General features: G+C 42.0%; 1 protein-coding gene across 1 annotated transcript; it reads right to left on the reverse strand.

Moving 5' to 3' along the window:
- Window positions 1-2,396: 2,396 nt before the first annotated feature.
- On the reverse strand, window positions 2,397-25,366 carry ptpn9a (protein tyrosine phosphatase non-receptor type 9a). Its single transcript, XM_059335593.1, has 13 exons — window positions 24,839-25,366; window positions 12,163-12,306; window positions 11,184-11,273; window positions 9,749-9,873; window positions 8,924-9,029; window positions 8,454-8,564; window positions 7,185-7,501; window positions 6,391-6,478; window positions 5,925-5,994; window positions 5,669-5,747; window positions 5,431-5,581; window positions 4,318-4,525; window positions 2,397-2,952 (listed from the first exon to the last, which is right to left on the reverse strand). The coding sequence occupies exons 1-13, from the start codon at window positions 24,869-24,871 to the stop codon at window positions 2,762-2,764; spliced, it is 1,713 nt and encodes a 570-aa protein (XP_059191576.1). The 5' UTR covers window positions 24,872-25,366; the 3' UTR covers window positions 2,397-2,761.
- Between the last annotated feature and the right edge of the window lie 244 nt (window positions 25,367-25,610).

Genomic DNA, 25,610 nt, shown 5'->3' on the forward strand with positions numbered 1-25,610 from the left:
AGAGTCTTAGAGCGAGTCAGATCAAGTCACAGCGAGTCTCAGTCTCGGAGCGAGTCACAGTCTCAGAGTGAGTCAAAGTGAGTCTCAGAACAAGTCTCAGAGTGAGTCACAGCGAGTCTCAGAGCAAGTCAAAGTGAGTCTCAGAACACGTCTCAGAGCGAGTCTCAGTCTCAGGGCGAGTCTCAGTGAGTCACAGCGAGTCTCAGAGCAAGTCTCGGTCTCGGAGTGAGTCACAGCGAGTCTCAGAGTGAGTCTCAGTCTCAGGGCGAGTCTCAGTGAGTCAGAGTGAGTCTCAGAGCAAGGGGATAGGAGCAAAACTCAGAGCGGACCAGATCGAATCTCGGAGTCTCAGAGTAAGTCAGCGCGAGTCTAAGAGTGAGTCAGAGCGAGTCTCAGAGCAGAAGACAGTAAAAGTGCCGACTAATCTGTGTGGAAACAAACAAATTAAAAAGTATTGCACTAATCATGAGGTCTCACCTGACTCCACACATCTATAGCGTGTGTGTGTTTGTGTGTGTGTGTGTGTGTGCGTGTGTGTGTGTGTGTGTCTCACAGTGTGATGGCACTGAGTGAGTGAGGACACGAGTCACTGAGACAGGAAACGAGTTGCAGGTGAGGTGGAAGGTCGGACAGATGGAGAGTTTTCTCACTTCATTCATCCTCAACAAACAAACAAACAAACAAACAAACAAACAAACAAACAAACAGTCTCTCTGACTTGTCTCTGCTCAGTGTTTCAGTCGTGTCCGGCGGACTCGGAGACCTGCTGAGACTCGTCCCGTCTGCGCGACTAGAACAACATTTATGTGACTAAAAGCTTTGATTGTTACATCACAGTGGATCCAGAAAAATGACATCTTATTTATTTTGGCATTTCCGCAGTTTTCATTCATTTCTACATTTTTCATGTATTTAGTTTATGAAAAATGTAGAAATAAATGCAGAAATACCTGAATAAATAATAAAGTAAATGTAAAAATATAGAATTTTCGTGTATTTATACATTTTTTAAATTTTATTTCTACATTTATTTGTACTTGTGTTATTTCCGTCAGAGATCGAGCTCCCGATCTGGAATTTTAAAAGTCTATTTATTCGAAGGATCATTTCACCCCAAAATAAAGATTTTTAAACTTTCTTCATGTTTCTGTGACAAAGTTTTTAAACCTGCTGCGGCGACAGAAATGCGAAATATTATGATACTATATTTGTGTGACAGGAAGGTCTTCACTTCAAATAAATTAAACCGGTTCTGTTTTTTTCATTTGGAGCTTGAAGTCACATTAAATAGTTTATGATTAATTATTTAAATTAGTAATCAAGTGAAATTAAAATGTCTATCAGCTGTTAATCAGCTGTTCTAACAATAAATCATTAAAAATCTCAATAAATCTGTGAAAACAAAATAAAAAGTGAAAAGCTGTATCTTACCCGCCTGATGCTGATTCACACAGAATTATAATGTTTATTAAATTAAAAATATATAATAAAAAGTATGAATCTTAGTCTCTGAGTGATTTCATGTTTTTCAGATGTTTCTTTCTTTTTTGTGAAGATGTTCCCTGCAGGACACCGTCGTTATTTAGCTGCTGCAGCTACAAGCTGCCACTAGATGTCACATGTTACAGATGTTACAGATGTCACATGTTAAATCTGTAACATGTAACATCTGTAACATCGTTCCCTGCAGGTCACCTTTGTTACAGATTTCACATGTAACATCTGTAAAATGTGACATATGTAAGATGTTAAATCTGTCACATATAACATCTGTAACATGTTAAATTTGTAACAGGTTAAATCTGTAACATGTAAAATCTGTGACATCGTTCCCTGCAGGAAACTTTTGTTACAGATTTCACATGTAACATCTATAAAATGTAACATATGTTACATGTTACAGATGTAACATTTTACATATGTTGCATTTTACATATGTTACATGTTACATATGTTACACGTTACATATGTTACATGTTACAGATGTTACATTTTACATATGTTACATGTTACATATGTTACATGTTACAGATGTTACATGTTACAGATGTTACATGTAACATATGTTACATGTTACATATGTTACATATGTTGCATGTTACATATGTTACAGATGTAACATTTTACAGATGTGACATGTTACAGATGTTACATGTGAAATCTGTAACAAAAGTGTCCTGCAGGAAACGATTTTACATGTAACATATGTTACATATGTAACATGTTACATCTGTTACATATGTAACATCTGTAACATGTCACATCTGTAACACGTCACATCTGTAACGCCGTTCCCTGCAGGACACCGTCGTTGTTCAGCTGCTGCAGCTACAAGCTGCCACTAGATGTCACATGTTAAATCTGTAACATGTTACACCTGTAACATCTTACAGATTTAACATCTGTAACATCTGTAACATGTAACATGTTCAGCTGCTGCAGCTAGAAGCTGCCACTAGATGTCGCTAACGCTGTTCTTGCTCTCAGCTGTGGTGGATGTGCAGATCAGGATTTCACTCTTATTTTGGGGTGAAGTCCTTCAAGGGTCCCGTCACCGTCACTTTAAAGTGGAACATAAATAAAGAGCGTGGCGTGGATCACATGACCAGGAGCAGAAACACGGAGCGCCGCAGAAATGTTCGATAGAATGTTTTCACACCGAGCCGTCTCGTCTGAGGACGGCCTAACGTCAGAGGAGTTAACTCTGGTTGGTCACACAACACGCAGCGCTGCAGGACTCAGGGCGGGGTCTGCTCCCAGCTCACTGATTGGCCGGCAGCAGGCCCTGGCGCTGGGCGTGCTCCAGGATGGCGTTATAGCAGAAGTAGTACTGGTCCGGAGTCTGGATGCTGAAGGCTCTCTGGGTCCTCATGCGGCGCACCGTCTGACAGACGTTCAGAGAGCCCACGTCCTGCAGCTGAGACAGACAGATGTCCAGGGCACAGAACGTCCCTGCAGACAGACAGACAGACAGGCAGGCAGACAGAGAGACAAGAAGAGATTATTAAAAAAAGACAAAAACCATTTAACTTCTGAAGAAACCAAACCTTTAGCAGCGTGTTTCAACCGTCAGCTTCCCTCTAAAATTCTGTTTGCCAGTTTGTGTTTGATGATGATAGTAAAACCGGAGATAAGGTCAAATTTATAAAATAAGTAAAATATAGAACTAAATAAATAGTAAATAGTTCATGTAACACCCGTAAAATATGAACATGTAACATCAGTAACATATGTTCCGGAAGAGTGACAGCAGCCAGAGGTGGACAGACTGGAATTTCTGGCCTCGAACAGAAAGCATTTTTGGCAAAACCATAATACCTATCATTGATCCGACTTCACTTTGAGCGTCCTGAGTTCTTCCTGAACGTCTACATATGTTTTTTTTTAAAGAAAAATGAAAAAATAGCTTTGTTAGAGCGATCTAAAAAAACGGTTCCATCTCCCTTTTTCAGAAATCTTCCTGCGTTTTTAATATGGGAGCCAATGAGGCTGTTGGTGCGTGTTGGTGGATCATCTGTGCGTCCTACGCCCAAACTATAACTCTGACAGCTTTACCAGAGGATTGTGAGTGAGAAGACTAATTTTCCTACGTTTCTATGTATAAATTATTTCTGTAGAGTGGAATTTGCGGCCTGGAGCGCAGTTTTCAAATTTATTTTTTGACAATTTTTTCTCTCCCTCTACACTCTGGCGATGACATCACACACTGTGACACGAACATTCCGTGCAGTACACACCCATTATAATCTCAGAATTTCTCCAAAAATGATCATGGTCATTGAACAGGGATTGATAAAAAACTATATGACCTATCGAAACGTGGATTAATACACCGATACACAAGACTTGTGTCTACTGTTTAAAGTTTAAATGGAGTCTCTAGGTGAAATTATGCTGGAGAAGTAGACATTTAAAAATTTCCAATTATTGTTCTTTTTCGCTCTTTTTTTTCCAGCCGCCCCATTCATTTCAATGCAAAATTTTGGGCAAATTCATATTCTGTAGAGAGAAGTAATAGCACACCGATCCCGATCAAACCGCACGTTTTGATATATAATTTGTCCTACAACTTTTCAAGTTCAAGTTGTAGGACTAGTAGCAGGACGAAATTGCGTCCGGAAGAGGAAGAAGAAGAAATCCACAGTATAACAGTAGTGCAGCACTGGTCCCATACAGCTATTGCTGTATGGGACCAGTGCTGGGGAGATTGCCCCGAGGCCCTAATGAGTGTTTCCATGTGACCAACATTAAAGATGTTTATCTTTACAGTTAAACAGTTAAAGAACACCAACAGTTATTATTATATTATCACGTTACCTGTCCTGCCGATGCCGGCGCTGCAGTGGACGACCAGCGGCGGGCCCTGAGGATGCCCCGCCCACTGCAGCCCCAGAGCCTTCACCATCTTCCTCTGCTGGCGCTTCACCGCGCCCAGGAAGTCGATGAGCGTCACCGCCGACGACGGAACGCCGTAGTCGGGCCAGCTGAGGTACTGGAAGTGACTCACCTGCCTCTGTTCACACGTCTGCACACAGAAAACACCCGTTAGCGAGTCTCGGTGAGCGAGTCAGAGCGAGTCTCAGAGCGAGTCAATGATCGAGTCAGAGCGAGTCTCAGAGTGAGTCTCAGATCGAGTCAGAAAGAGTCTCAGAGTCGCAGAGAGTCAGCTGCGGGTCTGAGCAAATCAGAGTGAGTCTCAGAGCGAGTCTCAGAGTGAGTCAGAGTGAGTCTCAGAGCGAGTCTCAGAGTGAGTCTCAGAGTGAGTCTCAGAGCGAGTCTCAGAGTGAGTGTCTCAGAACAATCTCAGAGTGAGTCAGAGTGAGTCTCAGAGTCTCGTAGCGAATCAGAGCGAGTCTCAGAGCGAGTCTCAGAGTGAGTCAGTGCGAGTCTCAGAGCGAGTGTCAGAGCGAGTCTCAGAGCGAGTCTCAGAGCGAGTCTCAGAGCGAGTGTCTCAGAACAATCTCAGAGCGAGTCAGAGTGAGTCTCAGAGTCTCGTAGCGAATCAGAGCGAGTCTCAGAGCGAGTCTCAGAGCGAGTCTCAGAGCGAGTCAGAGCAAGTCTCAGAGCGAGTCTCAGAGTGAGTCTCAGAGCGAGTCTCAGAGCGAGTCAGAGCGAGTCTCAGAACAATCTCAGAGCGAGTCAGAGAGAGTCTCAGAGTCTCGTAGCGAATCAGAGCGAGTCTCAGAGCAAGTCTCAAAGCGAGTCAATGATCGAGTCACAGCGACTCTCAGTGCGAGTCTCAGAATGAGTCCGAGCGAGTCTTAGAGCAAGTCAGCTGCTTCAACCATTCAACTACTTTACTTGTTGTATTGAACTTTTTAAAAAGGAGCATCAGACGACGTGTTTCTGTCAGATAAACAAAGACTGATGTCATGTTGCTGTCCGTCCCATGAGGACCCTGCGGCTGCGGCTGCGGCTGCGGCTGCGTACCTCGGTGTTGTGCAGCTCCAGCGTGGTGTGGTTGTAGTGGGCGTGGTGCTCCACCCGCTGGTTGACCACGGCCATGTGCCCGTACACCTCCTGCCCCCCGTCCTCCAGAGGCCAGTACTGCCCACACTTCCTGCGGCTGCCCTCGTCCGTCCTGCAGACACAAATCTCACTGTTATAATTCTGACCTCTGCATGTATGAACACAGTAAAATATTCAGCATTTAATTGACTTAAATTACCTTGTGGTCATCACGATAACTAACACGTTTTGTTCCCAAACCATCCTCCAGAAATCCCCGTAGGTCTTCTCCAGAGGTCCTGCAGAGAAAAAATAAAACATAAACATGTGAGCTGAAGGGGGAGAGGTGCTGGAAGAACACGGCCTGGGTTTATATATATATATATATATATATATTTATAGGTTATATCCTGCAGGGTGAGAAGGATTCAGAAACAACTGTGAAGGTTAACGTGAAGCTGCAGATTGAGTCGTACCTTGAGTACCGATGTAGGCGTTCCTCTGTTTGTAACCGTCCATGAAGCTGGCGTTGATGTAGTCGGACCTCTGTGGAACAATATCAGACAGAATATTTATTATTTTAGATTCATAACACATTCTGCACAGACATGAATCAGACTGCTGACAGTCTTAAGAAATGTTTCTCTGCAGCTGAGCGATCGTGACATCTGTAACTTCTCTAACATCTGTAACATCTGTAACGTTTGTAATATCTGTAACATGTAACATCTGTAACATGTAACATATGTATCTGTAACATGTAACACATGTAACATATGAATCTCTAACGTGTAACATCTGTAACGTTTGTAATATCTGTAACACATGCAACATGTGTAACATATGTTACATCTGTAACATTTGGACTATATAACACATGTAATATATGTATCTCTAACATGTAACATCTGTAACATCTGTAATACTTAAAACAGCACTGACCTCGTTCCTTCTTGCTTTCAAGCGGACTCTGGTCTGATCGAGGCACAGCACGTCTCCGTATCGGTTCCTCTCCTGGTTGTAGGCCGATCTGCAGACAAACAAAAAAAAAAGTATTTTGTTATAAATATGTTTCTTATTTTAGTAGCGTGAGCCACAATAATTATTTATTAAACCAGGACGATTATGCAGCTCAGAGCAAAACCTCAATCAACAAATGTTTTACTGCACATAAAAAAACAACATTTGGCTTTCATCTTTCAGCCCAAAAGATTTTCATTAGATTTTAGCCAAGAAGTTAGCTAAGTATTTAGCTTAGCAAGCTACTTAGCTAAATACTTAGCCAAGAAGTTAGCTAAGTATTTAGCTTAGCAAGCTACTTAGCTAAATACTTAACCAAGAAGTTAGCTAAGTATTTAGCTTAGCAAGGTACTTAGCTAAATACTTAGCCAAGAAGTTAGCTAAGTATTTAGCTTAGCAAGGTACTTAGCTAAATACTTAGCCAAGAAGTTAGCTATGTAATTCGCTTAGCAAGCTACTAAGCTAAATAATGGATATGGGTCATTTTTGACCCATGTTGTGCATTCGAAGAATAGTGACACAAAAAGGGATTTTATAAAAAATTAAAAAAGGAAAACATAAAATTAGGATGTATGATGATCAAAAACAAACTAATTGAGGAAAACCTGGAATACTGAATGATGAAAATAATTTATTGCAAAGATAAAGAATATAAAAACTCTGTCGGGTAACTTTAGACCATGTTGTTGTGCATCAAAGGGTTACTGTGGACTGACTGGGCGCAGTGGAAGGTCCCGGGCGGCGGCTCCGAGCGCAGCTCCTCGTACTCCTGGTGGATGCCGGAGCGCTGCAGCCGGCCCAGGTGAGTCAGCAGCTCCTGCGGGCGCATGGACTCGGGTCCGGGGACGTGGACGGAGGCGTCCTCCACGGGGATTCCCACCAGCTCGTCCACGGGGTCGACCCGCCCGTTCTGACCCGCCAGCAGCTGCTGGTTCCAGCTGAACGCCTCCAGAGGCAGCAGGCCGCCAAGGTGCTGCGGCAGGCAGTCTCTGGGGAGGTGCTGACGCAGCTCCGCCATACGCACCATCTGCACCTGCACAGAGAGTCAGAGAGAGAGTCAGAGTCAGAGTCACAGAGAGTCAGAGTCAGAGAAAGAGTCACAGAGTCAGAGAGAGTCAGAGAGAGTCAGAGTCACAGAGAAAGAGTCACAGAGTCAGAGAGAGTCAGAGAGAGTCAGAGTCACAGAGAGAGAGTCACAGAGAGTCACAGAGAGTCACAGAGAGTCACAGAGAGAGAGTCAGAGTCAAGAGTCAGAGAGAGTCAGAGAGAGAGTCACAGAGAGTCAAAGAGTCAGAGAGTCAGAGAGAGTCAAAGAGAGTCAGAGTCAGAGAGAGAGTCACAGAGAGAGTCACAGAGAGTAAAAGAGAGAGTCAGAGAGAGTCAGAGAGAGAGTCAGAGTATGACTCTGTGAAAAAGTCAGAGAGAGTCACAGAGTCAGAGAGAGAGTCAGAGAGAGTCAAAGAGAGAGAGTCACAGAGTCAGAGAGAGTCACAGAGTCAGAGAGAGAGTCAGAGAGAGTCAGAGAGAGAGTCAGAGTATGACTCTGTGAAAAAGTCAGAGAGAGTCAAAGAGAGTCACAGAAAGTCAGAGAGAGTCAGATAGAATCACAGTCAAAGAGAGAGTCAGAGAGTGTGACTTTTTCTGTTACACAGAGTCAGAAAAAGAGTCAAAGAGTCAGAGAGAGTCAGAGAGAGAGTCAGAGAGAGTCAGAGAGAGAGTCAGAGAGAGAGTCAGAGTATGACTCTCTGTGAAAAAGTCAGAGAGAGTCAGAGTCAGAGAGAGAGTCAGAGAGAGTCAGAGAGAGAGTCAGAGAGAGAGTCAGAGTATGACTCTCTGTGAAAAAGTCAGAGAGAGTCAAAGAGAGTCACAGAAAGTCAGAGAGAGTCAGATAGAATCACAGTCAAAGAGAGAGTCAAAGAGAGTGAGACTTTTTCTGTTACACAGAGTCAGAAAAAGAGTCCAAGAGTCAGAGAGTCAGAGCTCACCCTCTCTCTCAGCTTCTCCTTCAGCAGCAGGCTCAGCAGGTTGTACGGGACTCTGAACCACACGGGGGCGCCGACGATCAGGACCTTCTTCAGCCGGGCGGGGAACGCCCCCTGGTGGACAGACACGCATCAGGTCACTATTCTATAGGAAAGACGCCTCATGAGAAACCCAACAGCTCCCTGAACGCCTCATGAGAACGCCTACAGGTCCCTGAACGCCTCATGAGGATGCTTACAGGTCCCTGAACACCTCATGAGGATGCCAACAGGTCCCTGAACGCCTCATGAGGATGCCAACAGGTCCCTGAACGCCTCATGACGCCTCATGAGGATGCCAACAGGTCCCTGAACGCCTCATGACACCTCATGAGGATGCCAACAGGTCCCTGAACGCATGGTGGATATTTTTTAACAGATTTTTTAAAGGACATAATAGCCGAAGATTTCAGAGGGTTAGAGACTCAGCAAACCTTCAGCAGGTTCAGGATCTTCTTGCTCAGGTCCAGCTCAAAGTTTGTGTAGTTTGATCCGGCCATGTCGTAGATGAACACCAGGCCATTCCTCTGGGTCTCAAAGCTGCACACACACACACACACACACACACCTCTGTTAGAACATCTGAACAGTCAGTTAAATTAAAACATATCAGCGTTCAGTGGATCTTATCAAGGTAATAATGATATGTAGGTTCATAACCTACTGTAATCTGAACTAATTATAAGAATCTGATGTTTAAGAAAATTTTTATTTTACTACTTAAATTTCTGTTAAAGATGTTTTTATGATGCAGAATAATGTTGAAGGTCTCTGAACCCAAATGTTGTTTTCCATCAACATTCAACAGGATTAATTCTGCTCATGGGAATAAATCAAAGGATTTGAACCTATTTTAACTACTTATTTTCACTCTTTTTTATTTATATGCATGTGTGTATCTATCTCTCTCTCTCTCTCTCTCTCTATATATATATATATATATATATATAATAAAAAAAGCATTATATTAAGATTATAATAAAATAAATAACAATAATAATAATTATAATTATTTTTTATTTATGTATCTATTCTCCCCTCATGTTTTGTGTGTTGATGTTTATTATGTCCTATGTCAGGAAATCAAGGAATCAAAGGATTTTATTTATATGATGAGTTTATGTATTAAATATATTGTTATATATATTATTATAAAGACTAAATTTGGTTTTTGATGCTTTGGAAAAGTTACCCACGAACTCGTCTGGTGATTTATCTGATAAAGTTTTTATTCTGGAGAGATAAAAGGTGGTTGTCACCTCTCGACGGCTCGGTCCAGCAGGTAGAAGAGCGCCTGCAGCACCACGTGGTTGCCCGTCTTGTTGGGGTGGTGCAGCTTGGCGGTGTAGAGCGCGATGGAGGCGCCCGAAGGGTCCCGAACGCTCTGAAACACACAAACAACAACATCCAACACTGGACTCATCACATGCACAGTGATTAGTTATTTATTAATGAGAAAATGGTACAAATAGGTCCCTGAACGCCTCATGAGGGCGCCAACAGGTCACTGAACACCTCATGAGGGCGCCAACAGGTCACTAAAAGCCTCATGAGGGCCGGTCCCTGAACCCCTCATGAGGATGCCAAGAGGTCCCGGAACGCCTTATGAGGACTCCTACAGGTCCCTGAATGCTTCATGAGGACGTAAACAGGTCCCTAAACGCCTCGTGACTCCTCCTACAGGTCCCTAAAAGCCTCATTAAGACGCCAACAGGTCCCTGAACGCCTCATGAGAAATCCTACATGTCCCTGAATGTCTCATGAGAACTCCTACAGGTCCCTGAAAGCCTCATGAAGACGTCAACAGTTCCCTGAACACCTCATGAAGCCGCCAACAGGTCCCTGAAAGCCTCATGAGCAATCCTACAGGTCCCTGAACGCCTCATGACGACACCAACAGGTCCCTGAACGCCTCATGAGGACACCGACAGGTCCCTAAACGCCTCATGAGAACACCAACAGGTCCCTGTACACCCCATGAGGATGCCAACAGGTCCCTGAACGCCTATGAGGACACCAACAGGTCCCTGAACGCCTCATGAGGAATCCTGCATGTCCCTGAACGCCTCATGAAGACGCCAACAGGTCCCTGAGCGCCTCATGAGGAATCCAACAGGTCCCTGAACGCCTCATGAGGAATCCTACATGTCCCTGAACGCCTCATGAGGAATCCAACAGGTCCCTGAACGCCTCATGAGGAATCCTACATGTCCCTGGCGCCTCATGAGGAATCCTACAGGTCCCTGAACGCCTCATGAGGACTCCAACTGGTCCCTGATGCCTCATGACAACGCCAACAGGTCCTTGAACGCCTCATGAGCAATCCAACAGGTCCCTGAACGCCTCATGAGGACACCAACCGGTCACTGAATGCCTCATGAGGACGCAAACAGGTCCCTGAAGGCCTCATGAGGAATCTAACAGGTCCCTGAACGCCTCATGAGGACTCTTACATGTCCCTGATGCCTCATGACGATGCCAACAGGTCCCTAAACGTCTCATGAGGATGCCAACAGGTCACTGAATGCCTCATGAGGACTCCTACATATCCCTGAACGCCTCACGAGGACTCCTACATGTCCCTGAACGCCTCACGAGGACTCCTACATGTCCCTGAACGCCTCACGAGGACTCCTACATGTCCCTGAACGCCTCATGAGTTATAATTTTTTTTTTTAGATGACAGAAACTCACCAGCACTGTGAACTTCCCACTGAGCAGCTCGGAGCGCAGAGGTTCTTCCTGAGGCTGCAGCCTGACGATTCCTTCTTTCAGACGAGTTTCCTGAACAAAACACAAAACAGACGAGTGAAGAACTTCAGCAGGACGATCGTCTCTGCAAACTGTCTCTCCTCTCACAGCAGCTCTCTGATCTGATCTCTCTCAGCTCTATTCTCTCTTTTAAATAAAGAAACTGTGAACCAGTGACCAAAGAAATAAAGAATTTTAAAGTCAATGCAGAAGAAACACACACACATATATATATAAACATAAACAGGAAACAAAATAAACAGGAAACAAAAAGGAGAAGATCAGCAGAGCTTAACCTTTAAAACCCAACGAGACGTTTCTTTCTACATTCAGTAAGAATAACAATTTATTGTTACTGACAGAAAAATCACTATTTTAAGCTTCATTTTGGCCACTTTTTTTTCTTTCATTCTGTGATTCAGTGAGTTAAAGAGGTTCTCAGCCTGTAGCTGTGGAACATAAAGGGTTAAAGAGGTTCTCAGCCTGTAGCTGTGGAACATAAAGGGTTAAAGAGGTTCTCAGCCTGTAGCTGTGGAACATAAAGGGTTAAAGAGGTTCTCACCCTGTAGTTGTGGAACATAAAGAGTTAAAGAGGTTCTCCCCCTGTAGCTGTGGAACATAAAGGGTTAAAGAGGTTCTCAGCCTGTAGCTGTGGAACATAAAGGGTTAAAGAGGTTCTCAGCCTGTAGCTGTGGAACATAAAGGGTTAAAGAGGTTCTCAGCCTGTAGCTGTGGAACATAAAGGGTTAAAGAGGTTCTCAGCCTGTAGCTGTGGAACATAAAGGGTTAAAGAGGTTCTCACCCTGTAGTTGTGGAACATAAAGAGTTAAAGAGGTTCTCCCCCTGTAGCTGTGGAACATAAAGGGTTAAAGAGGTTCTCCCCCTGTAGCTGTGGAACATAAAGGGTTAAAGAGGTTCTCACCCTGTAGCTGTGGAACAGCTCGATGGCTCTCAGGACGTCAAACTTGCGGGCCATGAGGAACTTGACGGCGAGGTCTCTGGACAGCGGGGAGACGCCGTGCTGACTGGTCCACTGGTTGATCTCCTCCAGGAACTGTCTGGTGGCCTGGAACACAAACACAAGAACCTTCAGACAGGAAGAGAACAGGAAGAGACACGCTGGAACCTGGAGGTTTACTCGTTCTGATGATTATGTCCTAAATATTAGATTATTAGATTATTAGATTATTAAATTATTAGATTATTGTCTTCAATGACCCGAGAGACGGCGATGACTGTTGGATTTATTTGCTCTCCTGCAGGACGAATCAGAAACAGTTTGCTCCTGTCCTCTCCCCTCAGCTCTGTGTAAACAGCTTTTCAGTGAATATTTGTCACATGACCGACAAAATTACCAATAAAGACACTAAATTACCAAAAAAGACACAAAATTACCAATAAAGACACTAAATGACCAAAAACTTCCAAAAAAAGGACATAAAATTTGCAAAAAAAGACACAAATTACAAAAAATACATAAAAATACAAAATTCACAAAAAACCCCACAAAATTACTAAAAACGTATTGTACATGATGAGGTATTGTCATGTTTCCAGCCTCTCCTGTCCTCTCCTCTCTGCTCTGTGTAAACAGCCTCTCCTGTCCTCTCCTCTCTGCTCTGTGTAAACAGCTTTTCAGTGAATATTTGTCACATGACCGACAAAATGACCAATAAAGACACTAAATTACCAAAAATTTTCCAAAAAAGACACAAAATAAATAAAAAAAGACATAAAATTTCCAAAAAAGACACAAATTACAAAAAATACGTAAAAATACAAAATTCACAAAAAAACACAAAATTACTAAAAACGTATTGTACATGATGAGGTATTGTCATGTTTCCAGCTTCTCCTGTCCTCTCCTCTCTGCTCTGTGTAAACAGCTTTTAAGTGAATATTTGTCACATGACCGACAAAATTACCAATAAAGACACTAAATTACCAAAAATCTCCCAAAAAAGACACAAATTACAAAAAATACGTAAAAATACAAAATTCACAAAAAAACACAAAATTAGTAAAAACGTATTGTACATGATGAGGTATTGTCATGTCTCCAGCCTCTCCTGTCCTCTCCTCTCAGCTCTGTGTAATAGAATCAGATGAATGACGGGACATATTTTACAAGTTCTTTTATTGTTATTATCAGGACAGATCGGAGATCATTTCATTTAAAATGTTCAGAGATTTCTGGTTTATTAAAACCTAAATAACTAATATGAGGCATTTTCCAAACTTACAGACAAACCCTGATATTATCCTGCAGACGCAGAACTTATTTTATTTTATTAATAATCTACATCTCTTCATCATAAAGGCTTCAGCCCGTGTGGAAGTGATGGTGCCTTTATCTTGCCGTGGTCACAGAGTCACAGAGTGAATGATGAAAGGAGACACAGAGACACAGAGACGCTCCTCTGCTGCAGGAGGCAGGAAGTCAGCTCCTCACTACTCCTCAGGAATACAAAACACAGCAGGAGGACAGGACGCCTCTGTCCCCCACACACACACACCACACTGTCACAGGCAGAGGGAGCGCTGCACCTGACCAGGAGCAGCAGGAGCAGGAGGAGCAGCAGGAGGAGGAGCAGGAGGAGCAGCAGGAGCAGGAGGAGATCATTTCCTGATTCTACATTGTGACTATTTAAACATAAAGTGATGACAAACTGACTGGGAGAACTGGTTCCAGGTTTACTAACAGAGTTAATTTGTGACTGTTGGATCAGACGGAGCTCTGTGATGTCACAGTGATGTCACAGTGGTTCAGCCAATCAGCTACATTCAGATGATCTCCAACTCTCGAACTGGGAAACTGTAAATAAAGGAAGTTCCTCTTGAACTCTCTGAACCTGAACACATCCAACAGCAGGAGACGCTGTCAATCAATATGTGCTGTGTGTGAGTCTGAGTGTGTGTTTGTGTGTGTGTGTGTGTGTCTATGTGTGTGTGTGTGTGTACATGTATGTGTACATACCAAGGTTATTATAGTTAACGAAAACTAACGAAATAACGAAAACTACAATTGAAAAAACATTTTCTTTCACTGAAATAAAAATAAAAACGACAGTTTTTAAAAAAAACTATAATTACCTGAAACTGTATTTTGTGGTTACAAAACTAACTAAAACTAACTAAAATTATAGTGAAAATGTCCTTCGTTTTCATCTTTGTCAACTTTTTCATCCGTAAACCTTTTTGGTTGATATGAAATCTATTTCATCTATCTGGTTTTATGACTTAATAAACTTATTGGGGCTGAGATGGATCAGACAAAGGAAATAAAGGAAACATTTATTGTGACCTTTTTGAATCTGGACCCAACAAATACCCCATTACAAAAAAACTACAACTAATAAAAACTAAATAAAAAACTAAGCATTTTCCAAAAAATAAAAACTAATTAAAACTAGCAAACTCACTCTAAAAACTAACTTAAACTGACTGAATTACAAAACAATAATTGACAACGAAATTAAAACTAAAACTAATGAAAAATCCAAAACTATTATAACCTATACAGTTGTGTATGTGGGGGAGGGAGGGGTGGGTTTTGTCATTTTTATTGTCCGTTTTTATTCTTATTTTTTGTAAAGCACTTTGTGTTATATTTATATGTTTGAAATTTGTTTTGATGATTTGAGGAGACACAACACGTCTCTTGTATTTTTATATAGAATTCTGTATAATTTAATATTGAGGACCATTAAGATTTTTAATGTTTATTGAACCTAATGAATCCATCTTTTATTATAAATGTGTTACGTTTGTTCCAGTATTTGCAAATAAAGAGATGTTTCTGTCCACTTTGTACACAAGACAAATAGAATAAGAGTAACCGGGGAAAATTAATATATATTTATATAAAATATATATATATTTGTCTTATTATTGCTGATTATCTCCAGAGGAAAACTGTGGAGCGACTTGAGGAAATGTGTGAAAAGTGACGAGGTTTCCTTCTGTATTCTGTGGAAGTTTTTTTCGTGGTGATCAGATGTTTTTCCAGAGGAATAACGTGGCGTTCCTCTAGCTGTTAATCCTGCGGCGCCGGCCAAAGACAACTTCCTGTCAGATAGTCAGGTAGCGGCGCTCTGACAGCTGCTCGCTCTCGGAGCCTTTTAAGGAGAGCAGCAGCTCTGACCTCGTCCTGCTGCTCTCGCTGTTTGGTTTTGGTCCGTCAGAGGAATCTGAGGAGCAAGAGTTTGTTTTCATGACAGCAAACATCCAGAGAGGAGGACGCTCCGATCCACTTCCTGGAGGACGAATAAATATTATCTCGCCGTTCTGATACGACACGAGAGATTCCTAAAAACACTAAACTCTGTCTGACACGAGTCCAAACAGACCAGGAGCCTTCTACCTGATCACCAGCTTCACTTCTTCACTGTTCTGATCTCTCTTTATGTCTGAAACGGGTTTCAGTGAAAGATCGCCAAAATAAAAGATGTTTTATTTAGTGATAATTCTGTCAGAATCACTTTATTCTACATGAGTCATTTAAAACAACAGGAGAGGCTGTTTACACAGAGCTGAGAGGAGAGGACAGGAGAGGAGAGGCTGTTTACATGACAATACTTAAATATGTGAATTATGTGGACTTTTGTGGTAATTTTATGTCTTTTTTGGTCATTTTGTTTCTTTTTTTAGTCATTTTACGTCCTTTTTTGTAATTTTAAGTCTTTTTTTGGTCATTATACATATTTTTTGATGATTTTATGCTTTTTTGTGTCTTTTTTGGTAATTTTACATTTTTTGGGGGGGGTAATTTTACATATTTTATGGTCATTATACATTTTTTTGGTAATTTTATGTCTTATTTGGGTCTTTTTTCAGAGAGGAGAGGACAGCAGAGGCTGTTTACACAGAGCTGAGAGGAGAGGACAGGAGAGGAGAGGCTGTTTACACAGAGCTGAGAGGAGAGGACAGGAGAGGAGAGGCTGTTTACACAGAGCAGAGAGGAGAGGACAGGAGAGGCTGTTTACACAGAGCAGAGAGGAGAGGACAGGAGAGGAGAGGCTGTTTACACAGAGCTGAGAGGAGAGGACAGGAGAGGCTGTTTACACGGAGCAGAGAGGAGAGGACAGGAGAGGCTGTTTTACACAGAGTAGAGAGGAGAGGACAGGAGAGGCTGTTTACACAGAGCAGAGGGGAGAGGACAGGAGAGGAGAGGCTGTTTACACAGACTAGAGAGGAGAGGACAGGAGAGAAGAGGCTGTTTACACAGAGTAGAGAGGAGAGGACAGGAGAGGCTGTTTACACAGAGCAGAGAGGAGAGGACAGGAGAGGCTGTTTACACAGAGCAGAGAGGAGAGGACAGGAGAGGCTGTTTTACACAGAGTAGAGAGGAGAGGACAGGAGAGGCTGTTTACACAGAGCTGAGAGGAGAGGACAGGAGAGGCTGTTTTACACAGAGTAGAGAGGAGAGGACAGGAGAGGCTGTTTACACAGAGCAGAGGGGAGAGGACAGGAGAGGAGAGGCTGTTTACACAGACTAGAGAGGAGAGGACAGGAGAGAAGAGGCTGTTTACACAGAGCTGAGAGGAGAGGACAGGAGAGGTTGAAAGTAGATGTTGTAAAAATGCAAGTAGCTCAATTCCCTCAATATTCGGGACACTTGTGTTCTAAATTATTATTTTTTTCCAATTTTTAAAAATAATTTAGCAAAGGAATTCAACTTGTGCACTTTTTTCCTGATTTATAGCATTATAACTGAATTATTTTGCACAAAATATGTTTTCCATAGAGGTGCATGAGCAAAAAAATGCCCTGAAACGGCTTGTTGGGTTTCACAGGGTTAATGCTGAAATCAATCGTTGACAAATCAATGACAGAATTGACAAAAACAAAAGGAGGACAGAGAGGCCGTTTACACAGAGCACAGAGGAGAGGACAGGCTGTTTACACAGAGCACAGAGGAGAGGACAGGCTGTTTACACAGAGCACAGAGGAGAGGACAGGCTGTTTACACAGAGCACAGAGGAGAGGACAGGAGAGGCTGTTTACACAGAGCACAGAGGAGAGGACAGGAGAGGCTGGAAACAATTGTTGAATTTGTGTCTTTTTTGGTTACTTTGCATCTTTTTGTAATTTTGTCTTTTTTTCGTGATTTTATGTGGGGTTTTTTGTGTGTCTTTTTTTTAGTTATTTTACATCTTTTTGGGTCACATTTGTGACACTAATGGGAACTTGGAAAAGTGTTTCTATATAAATTCCATTTTAATACAATTAAAAAAATACTAATTTATCAGAGAAAATGAACTTTTCCATCTGATTTCTGTTATTCTAACTGTGTTTTTCTGCACAAAGAATGTTTAGTTGTTGTGATTGTTCTGATTCCACAGAGCTGCAGGACTTTATTTAGAGATTATAGAGATTTTATATTCTGCTGCTGTGAAAAACAAGCCACCGGGACTGAAATGTTTGTTGAGGTTCAGAGGGCTGAAGGCTCAGTGAGACGCTGTAAACTTTATATCACTTTATATAACTTTATATAACTTTATATAACTTTATATAACAGGCTTCAGTCAGTCAGTGGATCAAACATACAGGTCCACACAGGTCCTAACAGGTCCTAACAGGTCCACACAGGTCCTAACAGGTCCAAACAGGTCCAAACAGGTCCTAAGAGGTCCTAACAGGTCCACACAGGTCCTGACAGGTCCACACAGGCCCTAACAGGTCCTAAGAGGTCCTAAGAGGTCCAAACAGGTCCAAACAGGTCAACACAGGTCCACACAGGTCCACACAGGTCCTAACAGGTACACACAGGTCCTAAGAGGTCCTAACAGGTACACACAGGTCCTAACAGGTCCACACAGGTTCTAAGAGGTCCTAACAGGTCCAAACAGGTCCTAAGAGGTCCACACAGGTCCTAACAGGTACACACAGGTCCTAACAGGTCCATAATAGGTCCTAACAGGTCCTAACAGGTCCACACAGGTCCTAACAGGTCCACACAGGTCCTAACAGGTCCTAAGAGGTCCTAACAGGTCCAAACAGGTCCAAACAGGTCCAAACAGGTCAACACAGGTCCACACAGGTCCACACAGGTCCTAACAGGTACACACAGGTCCTAAGAGGTCCTAACAGGTACACACAGGTCCTAACAGGTCCACACAGGTCGTAAGAGGTCCTAACAGGTCCTAACAGGTCCAAACAGGTCCTAAGAGGTCCACACAGGTCCTAACAGGTACACACAGGTCCTAACAGGTCCATAATAGGTCCTAACAGGTCCTAACAGGTCCTAACAGCCCCTGACCCCGACACGTCCACGTCTAAAACCACCACATTCACTCATCTACTTCCTCTCGGTGACGTCAGAGACTCTGGATTTACATTTTTTTAACTAATATTTATTTCGTGGCGGTGAACTGAACATCCTAACAATCACACAGACGTTTTTCCTCTGATAACTTCAGATCCAGAAGACGTTTATATCTCGATCTTTCCCGGCAGGTTTTGAGGCAGAAATGATGATTTGGAGGCGAAACGCCACTGACCCGTTAACGATCTGTTACAAACATTAAATACATAAAGAGACGACCTGCAGTCATGGAAAACATTATTAGACCTCCTTGTTTTCTCTGATTTCTTGTTCATTTTAATGCCTGGAACAACTTAAGGTTAATTTGTTTGGACAAATATAATGTATTCCTATTTATACTGTTATACATGCATTTGAGCATGAAATATGTTAAGTTACAGCACTGTAAATATATTTAAAATTGCAGTTTCATCATATCTGGTTAAGGCTAAATTTATTATGAGCTCTTTGAACCTCACACCCATCACATAGAACATTACAAAAGAACTAAAACTAACTAAAACTAAACTAAAACTAGCAAACTCACTCTAAAAACTCATTAAAACTAACTGAATCTGAAAACAAAAATGCACAACGAAATTAAAACTAAAACTGATGAAAAATCCAAAACTATTATAACCTTGGTTTTGACAATACAGGCCTGCTTTATTAATTTTCATTATTAAATGTCAATATCTGCAAAACAGGATTGACAGGCTGGAAAGATTAAAAGAAGAGATTTTATTTTTTTTAAAACATAAGAAAAGGTCGAAATGTTTCCATGATTCTTTGGGGAATGTTTGTAAAATAACAGATATCAGCTGATTTGTTGTTTGGCTGTTTTGAAGCTTTAATAGCTGGTATAAGTTGTATTTGCTCTCTATGTTAAACATTTATTGATCTACAGTTATGGAAAAATTATTAGATCAGCCTTTTTCTGCAAAATTTATTATAACCTCTTTGAATCTCACACCCAACACATAACCCATTACAAAAGAACTGAAACTAATAAAAACTAAACTAAAACTAACACTAAAATTAATAAAAAAACTAAATTAAAACGAATATAAACTAAACTAAAACTAAGAATTTTCAAAAATAAAATAAAAAACAAACTAAAACTAGCAAACTCACTCTAAAAACTAGTTAAAACTAGCTGAATTTGAAATAAAAAAATCACAAAAACGAAATTAAAACTAAAACTAATGAAAAATCCCAAACTATGATAACCTTGTTCTCCTTCTGGCAACATAAACAGATGCTTTTATTGTTTTAACAGCACAATGATCCTGTGATGCAGCTCATTAATGTGTGAGTCATCCCGACACACTGACTGACTGACTGACTGACTGACAGTCCACTGGGTGCTGCAGCCTCGTTCTGACACGTTTATTATTATTATCATTATTGTTATTATTATTATTATTATTATGATGATGATGATATTTGAGAGGCTCTCTGCAGATGGTGTTCCCAGCTGCAGGTCGTGCTGCTCCGCCTCGCTGCAGCCGTCAATAAAAACAGGAAGTCCCTGACGTCACTGCTCCCTATTCCCTCATTCCTCTCACTCCACTGCTTCCTGGGAGCACACACACACACACACACACACACACACACACACACACACACACACACACACTTTCTCTAGAGCACATGACAGACACACAAACTCACTCTGTAACTCATAAACTCCTCCCCGAGTCGAGTCGAGTGGAGTGGAAATGCTTTTAACAGCTGCTTCACACACCCCACAGGGCTCTGTGTGTGTGTGTGTGTGTGTGTGTGTGTGTGTGTGTGTGTGTGTGTGTGTGTGTATGTGTGTGTGCTCACACAGGAAGTGGAGTAGCCAGATAAGCTTTCTGCTCACCAGATGATGAGAGGAGGCACGCGCGTGACTAAAGCACCACACAATCATACATGTAGATCCTGCATGTTAAAACGTATTATTGTTGTTATTATTAATAATAATATTATTATTATTCCTGCAGTTAATCTGCTCATATTGGATTTCTTTTTGGTGCCACTTTATTTGTTCTGGCTTTTGATTAGTTGCTTTGGGACTGCTATGGTTGTTGAACCCTTTGATGAGTTTTTATGTTCTTTATCTTTGCAACAAATTATTTTCATCATTCAGTATTCCAGGTTTTCCTCAATTAGTTTGATTTTGATCATCATACATCCTAATTTTTATGTTTTCCTTTATTCATTTTTTAATAAAATCCCTTTTTGTGTCACTACTCTTCTAATGCACAACATGGGTCAAAAATGACCCATATCCATTTTTTAGCCAAGTAGCTTGCTAAGCTAACTACTTAGCTAACTTTTTAGCTAAGTAGCTTGCTAAGCTAACTACTTGGCTAAATACTTAGCCAAATAGTTAGCTATGTAATAACACAAAAACGTTTTTTTCTTCATAAAGTATGAGAGGCAAAATGGAAATAATGATCTGTTGTTATCAAAAACAAGATATTTAAAGAATACTTGGAATATTATATTATAAAATAAGTTGATATTAAAAGATAGAGCACAGAAACACACAGCAGCATTAAATAACATGAAGGGAATGAATTCATTGTGCATCAAAGGGTTAATTGCTGTTGCTTTGGTCTTTTAAAACTTTTTATTTTTATGTTATGTTTATGATTTTTATGTGAAGCACTTTGTGACTTCTGTCTGTAAAAGGTGCTATAAATAAAGTTTACTAACTTACGGCAACTTTCATATTTACCCTTTTAAACTAAATAACTAACTAATTGATTGAAGTTTATTTCTAATATGAAAACAAAATAGAAAACATGTAGAATACATATTCGAAAAGGAGAAGAAGTAAAACGTATGAACTCCCACCATCTCTCCTTAAATATGACTAGTTAAATCCTTGTCTAAACATTAGGTTGGTATTACAAAACATAAATAAATATACTGTAGGCCTACTAACTGTAACAATATAATATAAAAGTAATATAAAACATAAACAGAATAAAGAAATATTTCAGATCACAGTCAGCAGAGAGGAACTGAACCATCAGAAGGTTCAAAATACTGAAGATTAATTCAGAATAGGGCTGAAACCAATGATTATTTTCATTATCCATTAATCTGTCGATTATTTAAACGATTAATCGATTAGTTGTTTGGTCAATAAAATGTTGAAATGATGAAAATTATTAATCAGTGTTTCCACAAATCTCTTGTTTTGTCCACAAACCAAAGAGATATTCAGTTTATTGTCATAAAGGAACAAAGAAACCAGAAATATTCACATTGAAGAAGCTGAAATCAGAGAATTTGGACTTATTGTCTTTAAAAACCAATTATTTGATGATCAAAACAGTTGACGATTTATTTAATAATCGATTTATCGAATAATTGTTGCAGCTCTAAATCAGTATTCACTTCATTATCTGCAACAATTCTAACCATAACTCATAAAAATGGTTATTAGTTGGACGATAATCTGTAACGTGTTTTATGGAAATATTTTAGTATTTAATCTTTGAAAAAAGGCCCAAAATTCCCAAATTCCAGTTCATCAACTAACTCTGATGGCAAACTAAATAACTTTAAAATAATAAAACATAAAGTGTTCAGTGAATCACAACATCACTGAGCGTGTCTAAGTTCGCTCTTTAAACCCAAATACTGACGTATTACAGGCAGTAATCAGATTACTTTACTACTTCTCTGAATATAATATTGATTATTATCATTGATGCATTTACAAGCAGCATTTTAATATTGTTATTTTAAGTACTTCATATCCTGTTAGGAGCTTAATATATATTAATAATGTATTCATGTTAAATCTCGACCTGTCAGATAAATATAAAGTATTGAGTTCAATCAGATGGAAATACTCAGTAAAGTACAACACTTGAGTAAAAGTACTTAGTTACATTCCACCACTGTATGCAGCGATGGAACAAAAAATACTTTAAAAACTTAATCGACAGTTTTTATGCTTCCATAAACATTTCAGATGAGGAGGGATAAAGAACCTCTAAATCTGTACCCGAGGTAGAGAACCTCTAGATCTGTACCCACGATAAAGAACCTTTAGATCTGTACCCGGGTTAAAGAACCTCTAGATCTATACCCGGGATAAAGAACCTCTAAATCTATACCCTGGATAAAGATCCCCATGGTCTGTACCCGGGGTAGAGAACCTCTATACCCGGGATAAAGAACCTCTATACCTGTACCCGGGTAAAGAACCTCGAGATCTGTACCCGGGGTAGAGAACCTCTAGATCTGTACCCGGGATAAAGAACCTCTAGATCTGTACCCGGGATAAAGAACCTCTAGATCTGTACCTGGGTAGAGAACCTCGAGATCTGTACCCGGGGTAGAGAACCTCTAGATCTGTACCCGAGATAAAGAACCTCTAGATCTGTACCCGGGATAAAGAACCTCTATACCCGAGATAAAGAACCTCTATACCTGGGATAAAGAACCTCTTTACCGGGGTAGAGAACCTCTAGATCTGTACCTGAGATAAAGAACCTCTAGATCTGTACCCGGGGTAGAGAACCTTTAGATCTGTACCCGGGATAAAGAACCTTTAGATCTGTACCCGGGATAAAGAACCTCTATACCCGGGATAAAGAACCTCTAGATCTGTACCCGGGATAAAGAACCTCTATACCCCGGATAAAGAACCTCTAGATCTGTACCCGGGATAAAGAACCTCTATACCCGAGATAAAGAACCTCTATACCTGGGATAAAGAACCTCTTTACCCGGGTAGAGAACCTCTAGATCTGTACCTGAGATAAAGAACCTCTAGATCTGTACCCGGGGTAGAGAACCTCTAGATCTGTACCCGGGATAAAGAACCTCTAGATCTGTACCCGGGTAGAGAACCTCTAGATCTGTACCCGGGATAAAGAACCTCTAGATCTGTACCCGGGATAAAGAACCTCTAGATCTGTACCCGGGATAAAGAACCTCTAGATCTGTACCCGGGATAAAGAACCTCTAGATCTATACCCGGGATAAAGAACCTCTAGATCTATACCCGGGATAAAGAACCTCTAGATCTATACCCGGGTAGAGAACCTCTAGATCTGTACCCGGGGTAAAAAACCTCTAGATCTATACCCGGGTTAAAGAACCTCTAGATCTATACCCGGGGAGAGAACCTCTAGATCTGTACCCGGGGTAAAAAACCTCTAGATCTATACCCGGGTAGAGAACCTCTAGATCTGTACCCGGGATAAAGAACCTCTAGATCTATACCCGGGTAGAGAACCTCTACATCTGTACCCGGGTAGAGAACCTCTAGATCTGTACCCGGGATAAAGAACCTCTAGATCTGTACCCGGGATAAAGAACCTCTAGATCTGTACCCGGGGTAGAGAACCTCTAGATCTGTACCCGGGATAAAGAACCTCTAGATCTGTACCCGAGGTAGAGAACCTCTAGATCTGTACCCGAGGTAGAGAACCTCTAGATCTGTACCCAGGATGAAGAACCTCTATACCCGGGATAAAGAACCTCTAGATCTGTCCCTGGGATAAAGAACCTCTTTACCCGGGATAAGAACCTCTAGATCTGTACCCAGGATAAAGAGCCTCTAGATCTGTACCCCGGAAAAATAATTTCTAGATCTGTACCCGTGATAAAGAACCCCTATACCAGGGTAGAGAACCTCTAGATCTGGGAACCTCTAGATCTTTAACCGGGATAAAGAACCTCTAGATCTGTAACCGGGATAAAGAACCTCTATACCCGGGACAGAGAACCTCTAGATCTGTACCCGGGTAGAGAACCTCTAGATCTGTACCCGGGGTAGAGAACCTCTAGATCTGTACCCGGGGTAGAGAACCTCTAGATCTGTACCCGGGTTAGAGAACCTCTAGATCTGTACCCGGGTAGAGAACCTCTAGATCTGTACCCGGGTAGAGAACCTCTAGATCTGTACCCGGGTAGAGAACCTCTAGATCTGTACCCGGGTAGAGAACCTCTAGATCTGTACCCGGGTAGAGAACCTCTAGATCTAGAACCTCTCTAGTTCCAGTGTGCAGGCTGGTTAGAGCTCGGCCTGTTGTGCAACCCTCTGAGAGGAACTGACGGTGATGCAACCGGAGCAATAAAGCTCCGCAGATCGATTCAACATTTCCGCTCTGCGTTTCGCAACGGATCCGTTTGCGCACCCTGCGGTGCGCCACGCACAGCTCCGGCCCGGAGCGGCTCCAGGTGGAGGCCGGGGCCGGGACAGGCCGACCCGGATCGGGCCACTCAGGGCCAGGAAACGCAGAAAAAGCAAAGAGAGAGAGATGATCAGGCCTACCTGCTCCTCCTCCGCAGACAGAGGAGCTGCCATGGTCCCGGTCGGTTCTCCGGTTCTCCACCGATCCGCTCCGTGTCCCGAAGCAGGACGGAAGGTCTGTCCCTCGTGTCAGTAACCCGGGTTAGGGGCTCTCCCTCCGGCTCGTCGGAGACATCAGAGTCGCTGCAGAAAGAGCTGAATGTCTCTTTTCCTGCTCGGAGTCCTGCGCCACCGAACGGCACCAGACTGGGTAGAAAAAGCGCCGATGTGGTCTCGGATTTCAGCCGCGCAGGAAAAGGAGGACAGGGAGGAGGAAACCAGGAGGACCGCAGCCGAGCGGCGCGTCGAGGCTCCGGTTCGGCTCGATGAAACCCGGGATCAGACCTGGTTTAGTCCGGGATCAGAGCTGGTTCAGACCCCTAACGCCCCGCAGCTGCCCGCTGCTGCTCCATGCCGTGAATTGCAAGTTTTCCTCCTGAACGTCGCCTTTATGTTGACACACACACACACACACACACACACACACACACACACACACACACACACACACACACACACACACACACACACACACACACACACACACACACTTCGCCCCCTGCTGGTTGACTCCAGAATAAAGACCTCCGCCTTCATTCATAAAAATAGAAACCAAACAGGAAAATCTCCATTTTGAGTGAGAGAGTTGAGGAGGAGGAGGAGGAGGAGGAGGAGGAGGAGGAACTCTCACAAACTCCAGCAGAACTTCTCTGATTGTTATAAAAACACACGCACACAAAAAGTTTTTCCTCTC

The sequence above is a fragment of the Centropristis striata genome, chromosome 6, assembly GCF_030273125.1.
Source record: "Centropristis striata isolate RG_2023a ecotype Rhode Island chromosome 6, C.striata_1.0, whole genome shotgun sequence".
In the NCBI taxonomy this organism is placed as follows: Eukaryota; Metazoa; Chordata; class Actinopteri; order Perciformes; family Serranidae; genus Centropristis; species Centropristis striata.